This window comes from Podarcis erhardii, assembly GCF_964252035.2.
Source record: "Podarcis erhardii genome assembly, chromosome: 11".
NCBI classification, from domain to species: domain Eukaryota; kingdom Metazoa; phylum Chordata; class Lepidosauria; order Squamata; family Lacertidae; genus Podarcis; species Podarcis erhardii.
In genome coordinates this window covers 40,638,033-40,653,177 of record NC_138501.1, presented here as the reverse complement: position 1 = coordinate 40,653,177, position 15,145 = coordinate 40,638,033, and the positions used below count along the sequence as shown (strand labels likewise).

Below are 15,145 nucleotides of genomic sequence, written 5' to 3'. Positions count from 1 at the left end.
CTGAAAACACTAGTTTCCCCCAGGCTTGATTTGGATTGAGACTGACACTCATGGACAAAATTAGCAAATAAATGCTCTGATCAATGTACCTATCTCCTGCTCGCTCCCTCACCTTAGTTCTCCTGCTCTCTCTCATTTCTCCCTTCTCCCTGTTTGGTACTGCTATAGCTGTGAACCCGATGCCGGGGATGTTGGGGAACACAGCAGGACTTCTGGGAAACTTGGCTCAGTGCCCTGTTGGCATTTGAGATGAGCGAGGGAGACCTTATTTTCTTCCCTTGTCCCACCTTTTTAGCAAAAGCAGGTTGGTGCTGGGAGAGAGGGGAAATTAGTTGACTTTTTACTTTTCTTGAATTAAAAATTGTGCTGGAGAAGAAGTATGTGTGTGGCATGTTTGTGTGTTGCAATGTTCAGCTTGGATTTGGGGCAAGCATTTTGAGCTGCCAGAGTTTATAACTGGGCCTTTTTTCTTTCAACGATTTAAGCTACATATGCTTCAGGTTAAGGTTACATACGCTTCAGGTTACATACGCTTCACGTTACAGACTCCGCTAACCCAGAAATAGTGCTTCAGGTTAAGAACTTTGCTTCAGGATGAGAACAGAAATTGTGCTCTGGCGGTGCGACAGCAGCAGGAGGCCCCATTAGCTAAAGTGGTGCTTCAGGTTAAGAACAGTTTCAGGTTAAGTACAGCCCTCCGGAACGAATTAAGTACTTAACCCGAGGTACCACTGTATACTGGTATAGCTTACAACATTGTACAAATATCACAAGTAGATAACACAAAAAGCTATTGTGACAGCACAGAACAATTTGATAAGCTATCCTTCTGAAAACAGTAACATAAAACTAAAACAATTAACATATAGGGACCATAATGGCTACTAGCAGAACCAAAATACAACTGAGACAAGCAGACCTACCCACCAAGTATCTACTAGCATATATTTATTTATATATTTATATATATTTATATTTATTTATATTTATATATAAATATTTATATATATAAATATTCATATATTTATTTATACGGTGCTTTTTTTCCTGCGGGGGACACATACCCCTAAACATTTTGTGAATCTCAGTTTGGCTTCATTGAGGGGCAGTATTTCAATGTGAGTAGGAAAATGAGAGCACCCCTAAACATTTTTTTAGAAAAAGGCACTGTATTTATAAATAGCAGCAGCACTCTCACTTCCTCTTATCTGAATTTATGTCCCAAGACAGATTACAAACTGCAGCAGAGGCATCTCCAGTTTTTATCATGGTACTCTATGAAACCATCCTGAAATAATTCAGAGTTATTATTGCACATTTTTTTACTGTCCAAGTTCACTAAATTGCTCTTTCAGAAGTGTACATTTCTCTTTCTCCCTTTCAAACTAGTTCATCCTGCAGCCCCCTACAAACTCCGTGCAGCTTATACAAACGCTACTACCATCCAGTTACAATGGCAGATAAATGAAATAAGCGAAGCCCTGTCGCTGTCATGTGAAATTCATGGTGCTTCTCGTGATGGGGAACAGGTAAGAAGCAAACATGATTAGTACACAGAAATGTGTGGTGGTCTTTTTCAGATTCATAACATTTCTGGCTTTCCTGTTAATTGCTCAACCTATAGTGATGGCGGAGAGCTTAGAAAACATTAGACGGCAATCTTTTGCATGATTGTTTTAAGAAGTATGGAAACTAGTGCTAAAGGAAAAGCTTACAGTGGTATCTCGGGTTACATTCGCTTCAGGTTACAGACTTCACTAACCCAGAAATAGTGCTTCAGGTTAAGAACTTTGCTTCAGGATGAGAACAGAAATCGTGCTCCGGCGGCCAGTGGCGTAGCGTGGGAGGTGCAGGGGGGGCCAGCCGCACCGGGCGCAACATCTGGGGGTTAGGGTTAGGGGGCGCAAATCCACGGGTTAGGGGGCGCAAATCCACGGGTTAGGGGGTGCAAATTACTTGCCTTGCCCCGGGTGCTGACAACCCACGCTACGCCACTGCCGGCGGCACAGCAGCAGCAGGAGGCCCCATTAGCTAAAGTGGTGCTTCAGGTTAAGAACAGTTTCAGGTTAAGTACGGACCTCCGGAACGAATTAAGTACTTAACCTGAGGTACCACTGTACTTACAAAATGTACACTTTTTAAAAAAGGACCAGAGGCATACAAGTTTTATGAAACGTGGTGTTGTTTTATTGTACATGGTTGTAAAAAAAAGGAAAATAACTTAAGTCCCCTGTCCACACATAAGCAGCTGTGGTTGGGAAAGCAAGAATTTGTAACATTGTATTGGTCAAGGTCCTACTCCCATCCATTTTATAGATTTGTTTTGGTTTTCTTTCTTTATATTTGTTATGCTTTAAATTTAACATTAACAGTGTTATGGTTCTTGCTGTATTCTGTGTGAAAATTCAATAAATGCAATGGTTTTTTAAAAAAAGAATAGCCAGATTAGTCTGCAAAAGCAAAGTATTTTTTTTTTAATGTGGCACAAAACTTTCAGCTCCTGAAGGGATCCCTGTGTGTCAAGATCTTATTCCACAGAACTGTGGCATATAGTGCATTCCTGCGAATGCTTACAAAGGAAAACACTTGTTCTCAAGTTTTGGGGAAGTTTATGGCTTACAGCAACTTAGTTTTTGTGTCACTTCTCCCCTACACCAAGAGGGGAGATTTCGCTTCTTTTCTTTAAAATATAAAGCAGTATAGAAACAAAATGAAATCACAGAATTGTAGAGTTGAAAGGAACACCAAGCGTCATCTAATAAATGCAGGAATCTCAACTAAAGCACCCATGATAGCTCATGAAATTTGATTTGCTGTCACTTCCAAATGTGCTTCCAAATGTTGCTGTCACTTCCAACCTGATGCCTAGCTATGTTATTGTCTTCCTGGTTGTTTGTTTCTCCTGAACTAGCCACAGTGGTCCTGCATTCGCACAACAAGCCACGGGGGGGGGGGGTTACTTGTGTTAGGGAAGGAGTGAAGTGGGAGTCATCTGCTTGTTCACTGTAAGCTGTAAACTGTGCCCTACTGTGATCGGTGGTGTGACGGATGCCCATTGTGACCAGTAGGACAGAAATAGGTGGAGCCACAGTCAACGTCAAGCAAAGCCAACTAATTCTAGTTCTGCTCCCATCCTCCTCCCAACTTAGTTCCGCAATGGCAACACTGAGCTTAAGGAAGAAGAAGCTGATAGCCAGGACCAGGTGCAAAAAAATAAGTCAGGCAGGTATGGGCTGCCTGAGGACAGAGTGAGGTTGGTGGAGCAGTGCCTCATTTGCCCCAGTGGACCAGCCAACGCTGATTATGATGTGTGAATGAGACTACTATATTGAGCTGGGCTGGCTTCCATGTAATCATGGATGTGTTTATAGCATTCATTGTTAAAGCTGTGAGCACAAAAAGTTGGTGCTTTCAAACCAAAGCAAATAAGCACGCATAATCGTAGCTAGTCTTCTATCCTTAAAGACCCTGTGAAATATATAGATTGAAAACCAACATCACAGCCATGTTATAAACAAAGGTCCCACCATTAGCCAGGTCTATCTTAGGACCTCTTGCTGACCAGTGTTGGAGTGTGTGATCTAACACAAAAGTCCTGGTTGAAACTTGATTCCTTTTGATATAGCCCAGATCTGCATCTTATTAGTTTCTAATGTGGATGGATGTATTGCATAACACATTATTTTAAATGCAACAAAAGTTTTTTAACAATAGAAAGCTGTAAGTAAAGAGTAAAGGGACCCTTGACCATTAGGTCCAGTCATGACCGACTCTGGGGTTGTGGCGCTCATCTCGCTTTATTGGCCGAGGGAGCCGGCGTACAGCTTCCGGGTCATGTGGCCAGCATGACTAACCCACTTGTGGCAAACCAGAGCAGCACACTGAAACGCCGTTTACCTTCCCGCCAGACCGGTACCTATTTATCTACTTGCACTTTGACGTGCCTTTGAACTGTTATGTTGGCAGGAGCAGGGACCAAGCAACGGGAGCTCACCCCATCACGGGGATTCAAACCGCCGACCTTCTGATCGGCAAGTCCTAGGCTCTGTGGTTTAGTTTGACCCTAAACATGTTTAATGTTCATGTTTTGCAGAAAAAAGTTACAGTGCAGTACAGTAAAGATTCACATCCCCAAATTATCCTAGATGGGTTGAAGCCGTTTACAAACTACACGTTAAAAGTACGCTGTGGTGCAGCTAGACATTTTTGGAAATGGAGCAAATGGAGCGAAAGTAAAACTATCCCAACAAATGAAGCTGGTAAGGATTTCATGTTGTGGGGAAGAAGTTTGGGGTGACCAGGTTTATAATCCTCTACTGCAGGATGCTGTTTGCCCACATTTCCCAAAAATTGTGGGGAAATGGTCAAGAGGGAGCTTTTTCACTTTTTGAATGTGCAGAATGAAAAATGGCAAAAGAATAAAAAACGTATGGAGTAGATGACCCACTCTCCCCAATCTCCCCCTCTCCTTCTTCCTATGATGGGCATTGGGAAGAAGATACAGTAAATTTATTTAGTCTTCTACAGACCCACTTGTGTGGGTTAACTAACAAAGGGAAATAATGGCTGGTACCTGTTTTAAAACCATGGGGACTTGCACATAAAGAGCCGTAGTAGCAGAGCTTAAATCCTATTGTTAGACAGATTAAAGAAGCATAGGAATAGGTCATTTAACCCAGTGTTTCCCAACCTTTTTTGGGCAAAGGCACACTTGTTTCATGAAAAAAATCTCGAGGCACACCACCATTAGAAAATGTTTAAAAAATTAACTCTGTGCCTATATTGACTATATATAAAGTAACTCTCTTTAATAGGCATCAAATAAACACAAAGAAAGTACCGGTATTTTATAATTACTTTATTATGAAATAGTAAGTACCGTATTTTTAGGACGCTCCGTCCCATAGGACGCACCTACTTTTTTTGGGGGGGGAAATAAAGGAAAAAAAATTTCCTTTATTTCCCCCCCCAAAACCAGGTCGGGGAACAGTGGGATGGCGGTGCTGCGCCTCCCCACTGTCCCCCGAGCTTGTGGGGCTGGCCCATGTCTGCCTGGCGCGAGGGGCGCTCTGCTTCAGGGCGCCCCGCGCATCGGGCGGCAGGCTACAGTCCGCAGCATGGGGAACCCTCTGTTTCAGGGCGCCCCACGCGCCCCCCGTGCGCAAGGCTTGCCAACACAGCGCGGAGCACGGGGCGTCCTCTGAAGGGCGCCCCGTGCTCTGCGCCGCCCGCAAGCCTTGCGCTCCTGGGGGGAGATCCCCCGGGTGCGCAAGGCTGGCCAACACCAGCGCGGAGCACGGGCGTCCTCCGAAGGAACGCCGCCATCCCGCTGTCCCTCGACTTGGTTAGAAGGCTGGCGGGGGGGAGAAGCCTGCTCCTCCCCGTCGCCAGCCCCGCAAACTCGGGAGACAGCGGGAGAGGCGTAGCGCGCCCACCCGCTGTCTCCCGACATGGTTTGGAGGCTGGCGGAGGGCTTCCTCCTCCCCCAGCCCCGCAAGCTCCCAGAGCTCTGGGTCCCGTTCTGGGGGAGGGGGAAGCTCGGGCTTCCCCCGCCCCAGCCCCGCGTCTCCAGCCGGGAGACGGTCGCGCTTTAGCCCCGTGCGTGCTCTCCCAGCTGGAGAGGTGACGCGCGCCTATGGAGGCTCCTGCCATAGGCGCGCGTCACCTCTCCAGCGGGGAGAGGGTCGCGGGGGGCTGCTTTAGCCCCGTGCGTGCTCTCCCAGCTGGAGAGGTGACGCGCGCCTATGGAGGCTCCTGCCATAGGCGCGCGTCACCTCTCCAGCCGGGAGAGGGTCGCGGGGGGCTGCTTTAGCCCCGTGCGTGCTCTCCCAGCTGGAGAGGTGACGCGCGCCTATGGCAGGAGCCTCCATAGGCGCGCGTCACCTCTCCAGCTGGGAGAGCACGCACGGGGCTAAAGCAGCCCGACTCGCCCGCCTCCCACCCACGGCACACCCGGCAACCTCTCGCGGCACACTAGTGTGCCGCGGAACACCGGTTGGGAAACACTGATTTAACCTTCTTTTAATAATGTGTTCAGCTGCATAAAGCTGTTTGGCAGTGAAACAAACCACACACTGAAGTAAGTTTAAAACATACTTATAGTCATGCATTGCCTTAAGCAGCAACAATAAGCAAATGCAGGCATGAACATTATTGGGTAGAAATATGTAGTGGAGAGAGAGAGAGAGAGAGAGAGAGAGAGAGAGAGAGAGAGAGAACAGGAAACAAGCCTTACTTCCTCCCTTCCAGGAGAAGAGGAGATGTGACATCACTGAGCCTACTCTAGCAATTTAGAACTCTGTGATCCTTAACTCCTTCACATACTAACTAACATTGTTAGATTTGACTGCAAATCTTCCACATGGACCTCATAATGCAGCAGTGGCAGCAAGGATTTTTCTCTCCCTCTTCCTCCACTGGGAAATCTAGAGTACTTGTAATAGTTCCCAGGTCCCAAGTCCATTGTTATAAGGTGTGTGTCTGAACCACACTCAAGTTTATTCCTGCACACACTACCAAGAGGTTTAGGATCTTTTGTTGGAGCTAGTGACAAAGAAGCCTTGTTCAGCTGTTTTCCCCACCTGAGTTTTATAATATGAGCTCCATTCCACAGTGTATAACTCTGTTTTATGTGCTTTGGTTTACAGCTCCATCAGGGCAACTGGATATTTGGAGAGACACCCACTCATCTTTGGAGAACTGTAGCATAACGATATTTTGGAAAGTAAGTATTTCTGGTCATGCAGCCAGTGATGAGAGACTTCACCCCTTCCGTTGCTAATAACTAAAAACTGCAAGGCTTAGACTATTTTTTTAGATAAAGTACTTCACATATACATTGTGCATTACAAATCATTCTTCCGTTACTGTTTGATTGTGTGAGGCTCCCTGGGAAATTACTAGTATATTTTTTAAGGAGTTTGTTAACTGGAGTGTCAGAAGAACCTTTGATCCTGACAAAATGTAGCTCCCTAACAAAAGGACAGGATAGGTAAGCTTGGCCAGGAGGCTTCACCAGTCTAAGCAAATCTTCTTGCCCCCTTAGTGCTGTCCATATATCCAGAATTCCACAATGGGAGCTTGGGTACCATCTCATTGGGGAGAGACAATAGTTTGGTAGGGACCATGCTTTGCATGTGGAAGGTCCCAGGTTTTGTTGTTGTTGTTGTTGTTCAGTCATTTAGTCGTGTCCGACTCCTTGTGACCCCATGGACCAGAGCACGCCAGGCATTCCTGTCTTCCACTGCCTCCTGCAGTTTGGTCAAACACATGCTGGTAGCTTCGAGAACACTGTCCAACCATCTGGTCCTCTGTCGTCCCCTTCTCCTTATGCCCTCAATCTTTCCCAACATCAGGGTCTTTTCCAGGGAGTCTTTTCTTCTCATGAGCTGGCCAAAGTATTGGAGTCTCAGCTTCACGATCTGTCCTTCCAGTGAGCACTCAGGGCTGATTTCTTTAAGAATGGATAGGTTTGTTCTTCTTGCAGTCCATGGGACTCTCAAGAGTCTCCTCCAGCACCATAATTCAAAAGCATCAATTCTTGATACTTCCCAGGTTTAATCCCTGCCATTTCCAGTTAAAAGGATCCAGTAGCAGGGAATGAGAAAATTGTCTGCCTACAGTCCTCAAAAACCAATGCTGGTCCTGGGATAGTTGGATAAATAAGTTGACTCAGGCTGTGTACACTTGACCAGCTTGCAAGGCTTCGATGTCATTACTTTTCTTAATTTGGATTGAATCTGGTTTAGCGGGGAAGCACATCAAAACACAGTAATTAATTAGGAACAATTCCCTTTAAAATCCTATGCCCTTTTAAAATGTGGGGGTTTTTTGGGGGGGGTGGAAGAATTATTGGGTTGTTGTTTTTATTTTAATTATATATTTTGTGATTTTATATTTTGATTTTATTCTGTGAACCACCCTGAGACCTCCAGGTATAGGGCGGTATATAAATTCAATAAATAATAATAAAAATAACAGCAGGATTGTTATAATAAGATCGATACAGATTCTGGTTCCAAACCAGCAATGGGAACACAATGGGTGCAAAGTTACACAGGTGTGGGTACACAGCCTTGGAATTTTCTCCAACTTGAGCTGTTGGTTTCAAAGAACAGGATGGAACCATGTTCCCTGATAATGGGCAGGGGTTTTATATGGGTGTTTTTTTTCCCTTTCCAAAATAAAAAGACTCAAAAGCCATTATGCAAGAGAGTCGTTCCAGAATCTGCCTGCCTAGTTGACTCACTGGTCTTGTCGCTTCACCTGAATGCTGCTGTCAACTGGCAGCTTCTGATTTCTCAAGACAAAAATACCAAAAGAAAAACTGACATTTCGTATAAAGGATAGTCAACAAAAGTAACTTGGTCCCATTCTAGAAAAGGACATTGTTTTGTTTTCCTCCCAACAGGCATCATCAGACTTCCATGCTCACGGAAGAATTGTAAAATATGAGATATCGTGGGAAAAGTTAGAGGAACCTACTGAAACACATCGCAGTGACATAAGCCCCACATTGAATAATTGCACCATTTCCCTTGGTAACTCATCTTACAAAATCAGCGTCTTGGCAAGGAACTCTGTGGACGCATCTCATCCTGCTGTGATTGTCATCTCGGCAGCTGAAGATGATGGTTTGTACAGCTAAACTTGTTCCAGTATGTGTTTCTTCCTTTTGTCCCAATGACAGATAGGTAGCCGTGTTGGTCTGCCATAGTCAAAACAAAACAAATTCCTTCCAGTAGCACCTTAAAGACCAACTAAGTCAGTTCTTGGTATGAGCTTTCGTGTGCATGCACACTTCTTCAGATTCTTCAGTATCTGAAGAAGTGTGCATGCACACGAAAGCTCATACCAAGAACTGACTTAGTTGGTCTTTAAGGTGCTACTGGAAGGAATTTGTTTTGTTTTGTCCCAATGAGATAATGTTATGCCTACCAGATCTGAGAAATGTACGCGAACCCCTGCACACCTAGAACTCCACCTTCTTTAATTTTCCTTTGGGGAACTGTTATGACTGTGCAAATACAAACATTGGGCTTCTGGCTGTCTTGGAGTTCACTCAGAAGTGGGGTTCTTAATCCTGTGCATCAAAATACTAAATCGTGTGGTTTTTCTCCTGCCACCACATCCCAAGGAGATGGGTAACACTTCCTTGCTAAAAAAATCAATTTTGTATTATTTCTGTTACACGTACACATGGGGTTGTAACAGATTTAGTGACTGGTTATGTGTGAGCCAAGCTGTGGTTTACAGAGATGTTAAATGAACCCAGCTTCCTCTTCACCTCATTCACTCCCTCTCATCTCTTATCCTGAGTGGTTGAGAGGAAGAGTTTGAGAAGTCTTGTTTCCAAAGCACATAACATCCACAACCTGCTGTGTTGTCTGGAACCAAAACTGCACTCAACGTCAATTGTGGTTAAATTTGAAGAAGCTATCTTCAGAAAAAAAGTATCAAGTAGGTTTGCTTTAAACCAAGAGTCAGCAACATTTTTCTGATGGGGGCCACATTTCCTTTGAGGGCAATCTGTGCTGTAATCACAAGTGAATAAAAGTGCCCCCCTACTTTCTTTCTGCTGCCCCCTTCTCTTTGCTACTCCTTTCTTCTTATTTTTTCTCTTCCTAGTCAAATGCAGGAATTGGGCCAAAGCCTTAGGGCCATAGATTGTTCACCTGTGTTTTGACCTAACCATTGTTAATGTTAACCACAGTTTCTCTGGACAACATGATAAACCATGGTTAAAAGGAAGCAGCAGTGAAAGCTGTAGAAATTTGGCTCCTGGCCACACAGGAGTAGGAGAAAGGGATGAGCCCGTGATTCAATGCAGCTCATTCACATGCTAAGTTTGACATTCAGATGTCATCATTATCTCATTAGTTTGTCTAACCTGATGCAGCAAAATACTTGCGATTGCAGCTTTTGGCTCTCCATGTTGTGATATGCGCCTTGCTTCCTTGAGTTTTCCAGGGACAACACTACAAAGTTCAGTGTCCTTTGGATGAGATAGCACTCAAAGCTCTTAACTAATGCTACAATATACTGCTTTTCAGGAAACATGAATTGCAGCATGGAAGACACACAGAATAACACAGAACATGGCATTTATATTGCTTGGCAGTCTCAAAGCAGGTTTGATGGCTATGTCGTGGACTGGTGCAACAACCCAAAGTCCCATCTTTGTGACTTTCAGTGGAAGAAGTTTGGCCCCAATGACTCCAGTGCTCTCATTACACATGGTAGGAACAGCATACCATTGTCATTGAATGATTAATTCTTGAGCTGAAGAGGAATTGAAACTTTGCTGCTCAAGAGCACAGCGGCAGTTCAGCTACAGCTGCTCTTGGAAGAAAGTGATTATCTGGATCCATTTCATTCTTGATCTTACTTGGGGACAGAATTGGCCTTGCCTGGTTAGATGGATGACTTTCTCCAGGAGAAAGATGGGGGTACAGTGATGAAGCTGCCAATTTTTATCAATAACTCAGGGATGTGTGTGTATACACACATACACCAACCATTGACTGCAGTATTCCCTTGGATTTTCCCCATAGGTGGGGGGCAGAGGGCTTGATAGGGATGGTTCCAGAGAGTAGCATTTGCCTTCCGGCAGTTTAACTACAGGGTGTCTCAGGGCATCATATTCTCCCCAATGCTATTTAACATCTGCTATGGGAGTGGTCATAAGGTCTGGAGTAAAGTGTATTTTTCTGTAACATCTGAGTCAGGAGCATGTCCTGAACTGTTTCCTAGATGCAATAATAGGCTGGATGAGGGCTAGCTAACTGAACACTGGGAAGACAGAGATCTTAAGGGTTGGTGGTTCCCAGGTCCAAGAATTCAAATGTCTGTCTGTGCTGGATGAGGAGCAGATAGAGTGGTGCCCCGCAAGACGAATGCCTCGCAAGACGAAAAACTCGCTACACGAAAGAGTTTTCCGTTTTTTTTGTCGTTCCGCAAGACGAATTTCCCTATGGGCTTGCTTCGCAAGACGAAACGTCTTGCAAGTTCTTGCAAGTTTTTTTCCTTTTTCTTCAAGCCACTAAGCCGCTAATAGCCGTGCTTCGCAAGACGAAAAAACCGCTAGACAAAGAGACTCGTGGAACGGATTAATTTCGTCTTGCGAGGCACCACTGTACATCATTTGGGGCAGGGCTTTTTTTTCAGCCAGAACTTGCCAGAACTCTGTTCCAGCACCTCTCAGGTGGGTGCCATTGCCATTCTAAGAGAACAAGGGAGGGGTTCATGGTGAACCTCTTTTCCTAGAGAAATAGCACTGGTTTGGGAGCAAATCAATCATTATTAGAGATCCAAGTGACCTGTGTGGCTTGTAGATCCTTAAAAACTAAGAGTAATGCATGTGGCCTTGGCCTCGGTCCAGTATACCTGAAGGAGCGTCTCCACCCCCATCATTCTGCCCGGACGCTGAGGTCCAGCGCCGAGGGCCTTCTGGCGGTTCCCTCATTGCGAGAAGCAAAGCTACAGGGAACCAGGCAGAGGGCCTTCTCGGTAGTGGCGCCTGCCCTGTGGAATGCCCTTCCAGCAGATGTCAAAGCGATAAACAACTACCTGACATTCAGAAGACATCTTAAGGCAGCCCTGTTCAGGGAAGTTTTTAACGTGTGATATTTTACTGTATTTTTGGTTTTTATGGAAGCCGCCCAGAGTGGCTGGGGAGGCCCAGCCAGATGGGCGGGGTATAAATAAATTATTATTATTATTATTATTATTATTATTATTATTATTATTATATGTGTACTTTGATGAACCACTCAGTACTCCAGTTTCATATTTTGCACTAGCTGTAGCTTCTGAACTAAGTGAAAGGGAAACCCCATACAGAGTGCATTACAGTAAATTAAATGTGAGGTTTTTGATCCCTGGATCACCACGGGAAAAGCTATCCCCGTTCAGGAATGGGTGCAGCTGTTGTTTCATCCATATATCTGCATAAACTGTTTTATTCTTTTTTAAGAGTATCAAAATATGGTTTAATTGTTCTTAGGGTTTGCTGAAATAATTTGATTGGTTCCAGAAGTTCTGGGTTTTTTTGTGTTTTGATTTTGTCTTGCACGCTGCACTTTGATGGCTTGATGCTATGACACGGTGCATACATTTATTGAATAATAGTGAGACTGGATGTATCTTTATGTATAGGAATGGGGGAATGTGAGAGACAGCTGAAGGGAGAATGGATACAAATTCCTCACGTGCAAAAACACATTCAGTTTCAACTCATTCCTATTCATTCATTCATTAAATATCACATCCTTCAGTTGATAGCTTGCTCTGTTCAGTAAATGCAATTTGACTTCAATCCCTAATTAGAGATACTTACCTGAAATGTATTATGTCCTAGATGCTTTTGAATCTCATGTGAGATACACTTTCCGGGTGTATGGGACTATAGATGATAGAGCCTATTTACTGGAAAAGAAGACTAAATATCTTAATGAATCAGGTAAGCCAGTGGTGATGTTTGACTACATTGAAAATGATGTGCTGAACAAGTCTTCTGAAAACTAGTTCTAGAGCAGTGGTTCCCAGTAAGTACTGTGGACCCCCTGTTTTTTCAGAAGTCAAGCAATGGACATGTTCCAATGCGCATGATGAGTTGTATCAACACTGCTTGCTGGACAGAAGATAGACATATCTGTCAGGTTTTTGTGTGGAGAATCCTGCTATTTGGCAAACAATGCCCCTGGTGTTATAACCAGAATAGCTGTGGCTATGTCCAAAGTGTGCCCATGGCCACATAGTAGGAGGCCACAGTCTCTGTAATTATTATAACAGGAGGCAAAGTCCAAAGGAGTTGGGTCACTCAGTAAAACACTTAAACATGTGCTGAATCACATACTAATGAGAGTGTTTGTGGAAGCATCTTCTGTAGCTGGTTGTAGCCCATGCAAGTGCATGATTCAGTGCATTTATTTATTGCCTTTGTTGTTGTTAGTCATTTAGTCGTGTCCAACTCTTCATGACTTCATGGACCAGAGCACACCAGGCACTCCTGTCTCCACTGCCTCCTGCAGTTTGGTCAAACTCATGCTGGTAGCTTCAACAACACTGTCCAACCATCTCGTCCTCTGTCGTCCCCTTCTCCTTGTGCCCTCCATCTTTCCCAACATCAGGGTCTTTTCCAGGGAGTCTTCTCTTCTCATGAGGTGGCCAAAGTATTGGAGCCTCAGCTTCACGATCTGTCCTTCCAGTGAGCACTCAGGGCTGAATTCCTTAGGAATGGATAGGTTTGATCTTCTTGCAGTCCATGGGACTCTCAAGAGTCTCCCCCAGCACCAGAATTCAAAAGCATCAATTCTTTGGCGATCAGCCTTCTTTATGGTCCAGCTCTCACTTCCATACATCACTACTGGGAAAACCATAGGTTTAACTATACGGACCTTTGTTGGCAAGGTGATGTCTCTGCTTTTTAGGATGCTGTCTAGATTGCCTTTATTTATTGCCTTTATACCCTGCATTTTCCCCATTGAACTCAAGTTAGTATGCAAGAGGCTATGAAGTGGCCTCCAGTCTATGTGCTACCTGCTCCCCCCAAAAAACCCTGTTTAGTTTCAGCCAGGTTGCTGCATGGTGTGCCTTCAGACCACTGTATGGTGCTGATGTTGTAAAACAACAGAGCTCCTTAGCAGAAAGAAACTTGAAAAACAGGGTCTAGGTGAAATCCTGATATTTAACCCTAAGTTTGGTTGTTTTTTTAGAGTGTGTATGTCCTGGGAAACAGGGGTGAGATGACTATTCTGCACAGTTCTAAAGATAGTGAGGACTTCTGAGAAAGAGTTGGCTCAATATCCTTGTTTCCTTTTAAATTGGTGATGTTCTCAAAATGCAAACTCAGAAATGGAAATCTGACCATGGAGCCAAGGTCAAAGATTAGCAGTCCAAGAAGCACATAACCATTTTATCAACCTCCTTTCTTCCAGACCCAGCTCATGAACCTGATAATCTGAAACCACACACAGTGACTTCCCATTCATTTACCCTAACTTGGGAATTTGATCATCTCAATGAAACCCACCCAGGTTTTATCAGAGGTTACTATGTTTACGTGAAAAAGGAACATGGAAACTGCACATTACTTCCAGGTAATTGGTTCAACACTCAGAACGTCTTGTATTCAGGCAACACACCCATGTTTAAAACCAACAGGGGAGCTCTGTACCAAGTAGCCACTTCCCCATCAACATGTGTGGCCTCCCTCTGTGTCCACACATACAAGACCAACACGTTGAGAGGACTTCATGTATCCCAGCTGATTGCTCAGGGTGCCAGATCACATGGAAGGCTTTGTGTCAGTGTTCAAAACTCTCATTGTTCTAGGCACATTTTGCGACAGGGAATTTCATTAGCACAAGCAGATTCTGAGCTCTGGGCGCAATACTGCGCCGAAGATTTCAGATTGAAACTGCAGAGTGGAAGGAAAGGAGGACCTTTTTCTGCCTCCCCACTTCCAACTACTCTCTGAAGACTGAAGAAGAGAGCCTCTTAAGAATATTAGGGGGGTTGGCAGGGGAAGGACTAGACCATGTGAAAAATGAACATAATATTTTAGCTGCAGTTCATTAATTTTCAGCTTCGTATTCTTGTTATAAAAAAGCACACCTAGACAGTCCATTGCTGCGCCCATAACCTAGGTTTAAGGTGCCATTTAGCTCCTAGCTTTCATATCTCAGTTTCTAACACTGCTTTGTGTGCACAGTTGTACACACCTCCCTCCATGACAGCAGTGTTGCTAACACTTTTCTGGACAGTGGAGGGTCACAGTGAGTCCAGGGCTGCACACATGCGCTGACAGGAGTGTGAGATTAGCTCCCTTGGTGTGCCCATGTTGTGCCCTGATCCTGCATTTCTTTGACCTCACACCATTCAGGTAAACACCACTGTCAGGTGGGGGCAGTTTCACAGCGCTACCCTACTGCCATGCTCCCCCTTCTGCAAATGTTTACACCACATGCTCAGCTGCCAGGGTAGGGTTTACTTGGTGAATCAGGGTGGTACTCTGTGCAGTCCTACTCACACATTTTTACACATGAGTATGATGCTCAAATAGGGTGCAGCACACAATTACTACGTCAAATGTCATTTAGGAATTAGTAGAAGCGGGAAAAATGTGCTTGTGTTATTGTTTTTC

The 15,145-nt window shown here is 44.5% G+C and overlaps 1 protein-coding gene across 4 annotated transcripts in view; it reads left to right on the top strand.

Moving 5' to 3' along the window:
• Positions 1-15,145, top strand: part of OSMR (oncostatin M receptor) — a 52,851-nt gene that overhangs the window by 29,991 nt on the left and 7,715 nt on the right. For all 4 annotated transcript variants that reach the window (XM_081881410.1, XM_081881408.1, XM_081881409.1 and 1 more), the window contains 7 exons: positions 1,390-1,529; positions 4,094-4,259; positions 6,648-6,724; positions 8,411-8,633; positions 10,053-10,238; positions 12,359-12,460; positions 13,938-14,099. In XM_081881410.1, the coding sequence (XP_081737536.1) occupies positions 1,390-1,529; positions 4,094-4,259; positions 6,648-6,724; positions 8,411-8,633; positions 10,053-10,238; positions 12,359-12,460; positions 13,938-14,099 (1,056 nt within the window). The remainder of the gene's footprint in view (positions 1-1,389; positions 1,530-4,093; positions 4,260-6,647; positions 6,725-8,410; positions 8,634-10,052; positions 10,239-12,358; positions 12,461-13,937; positions 14,100-15,145) is intronic.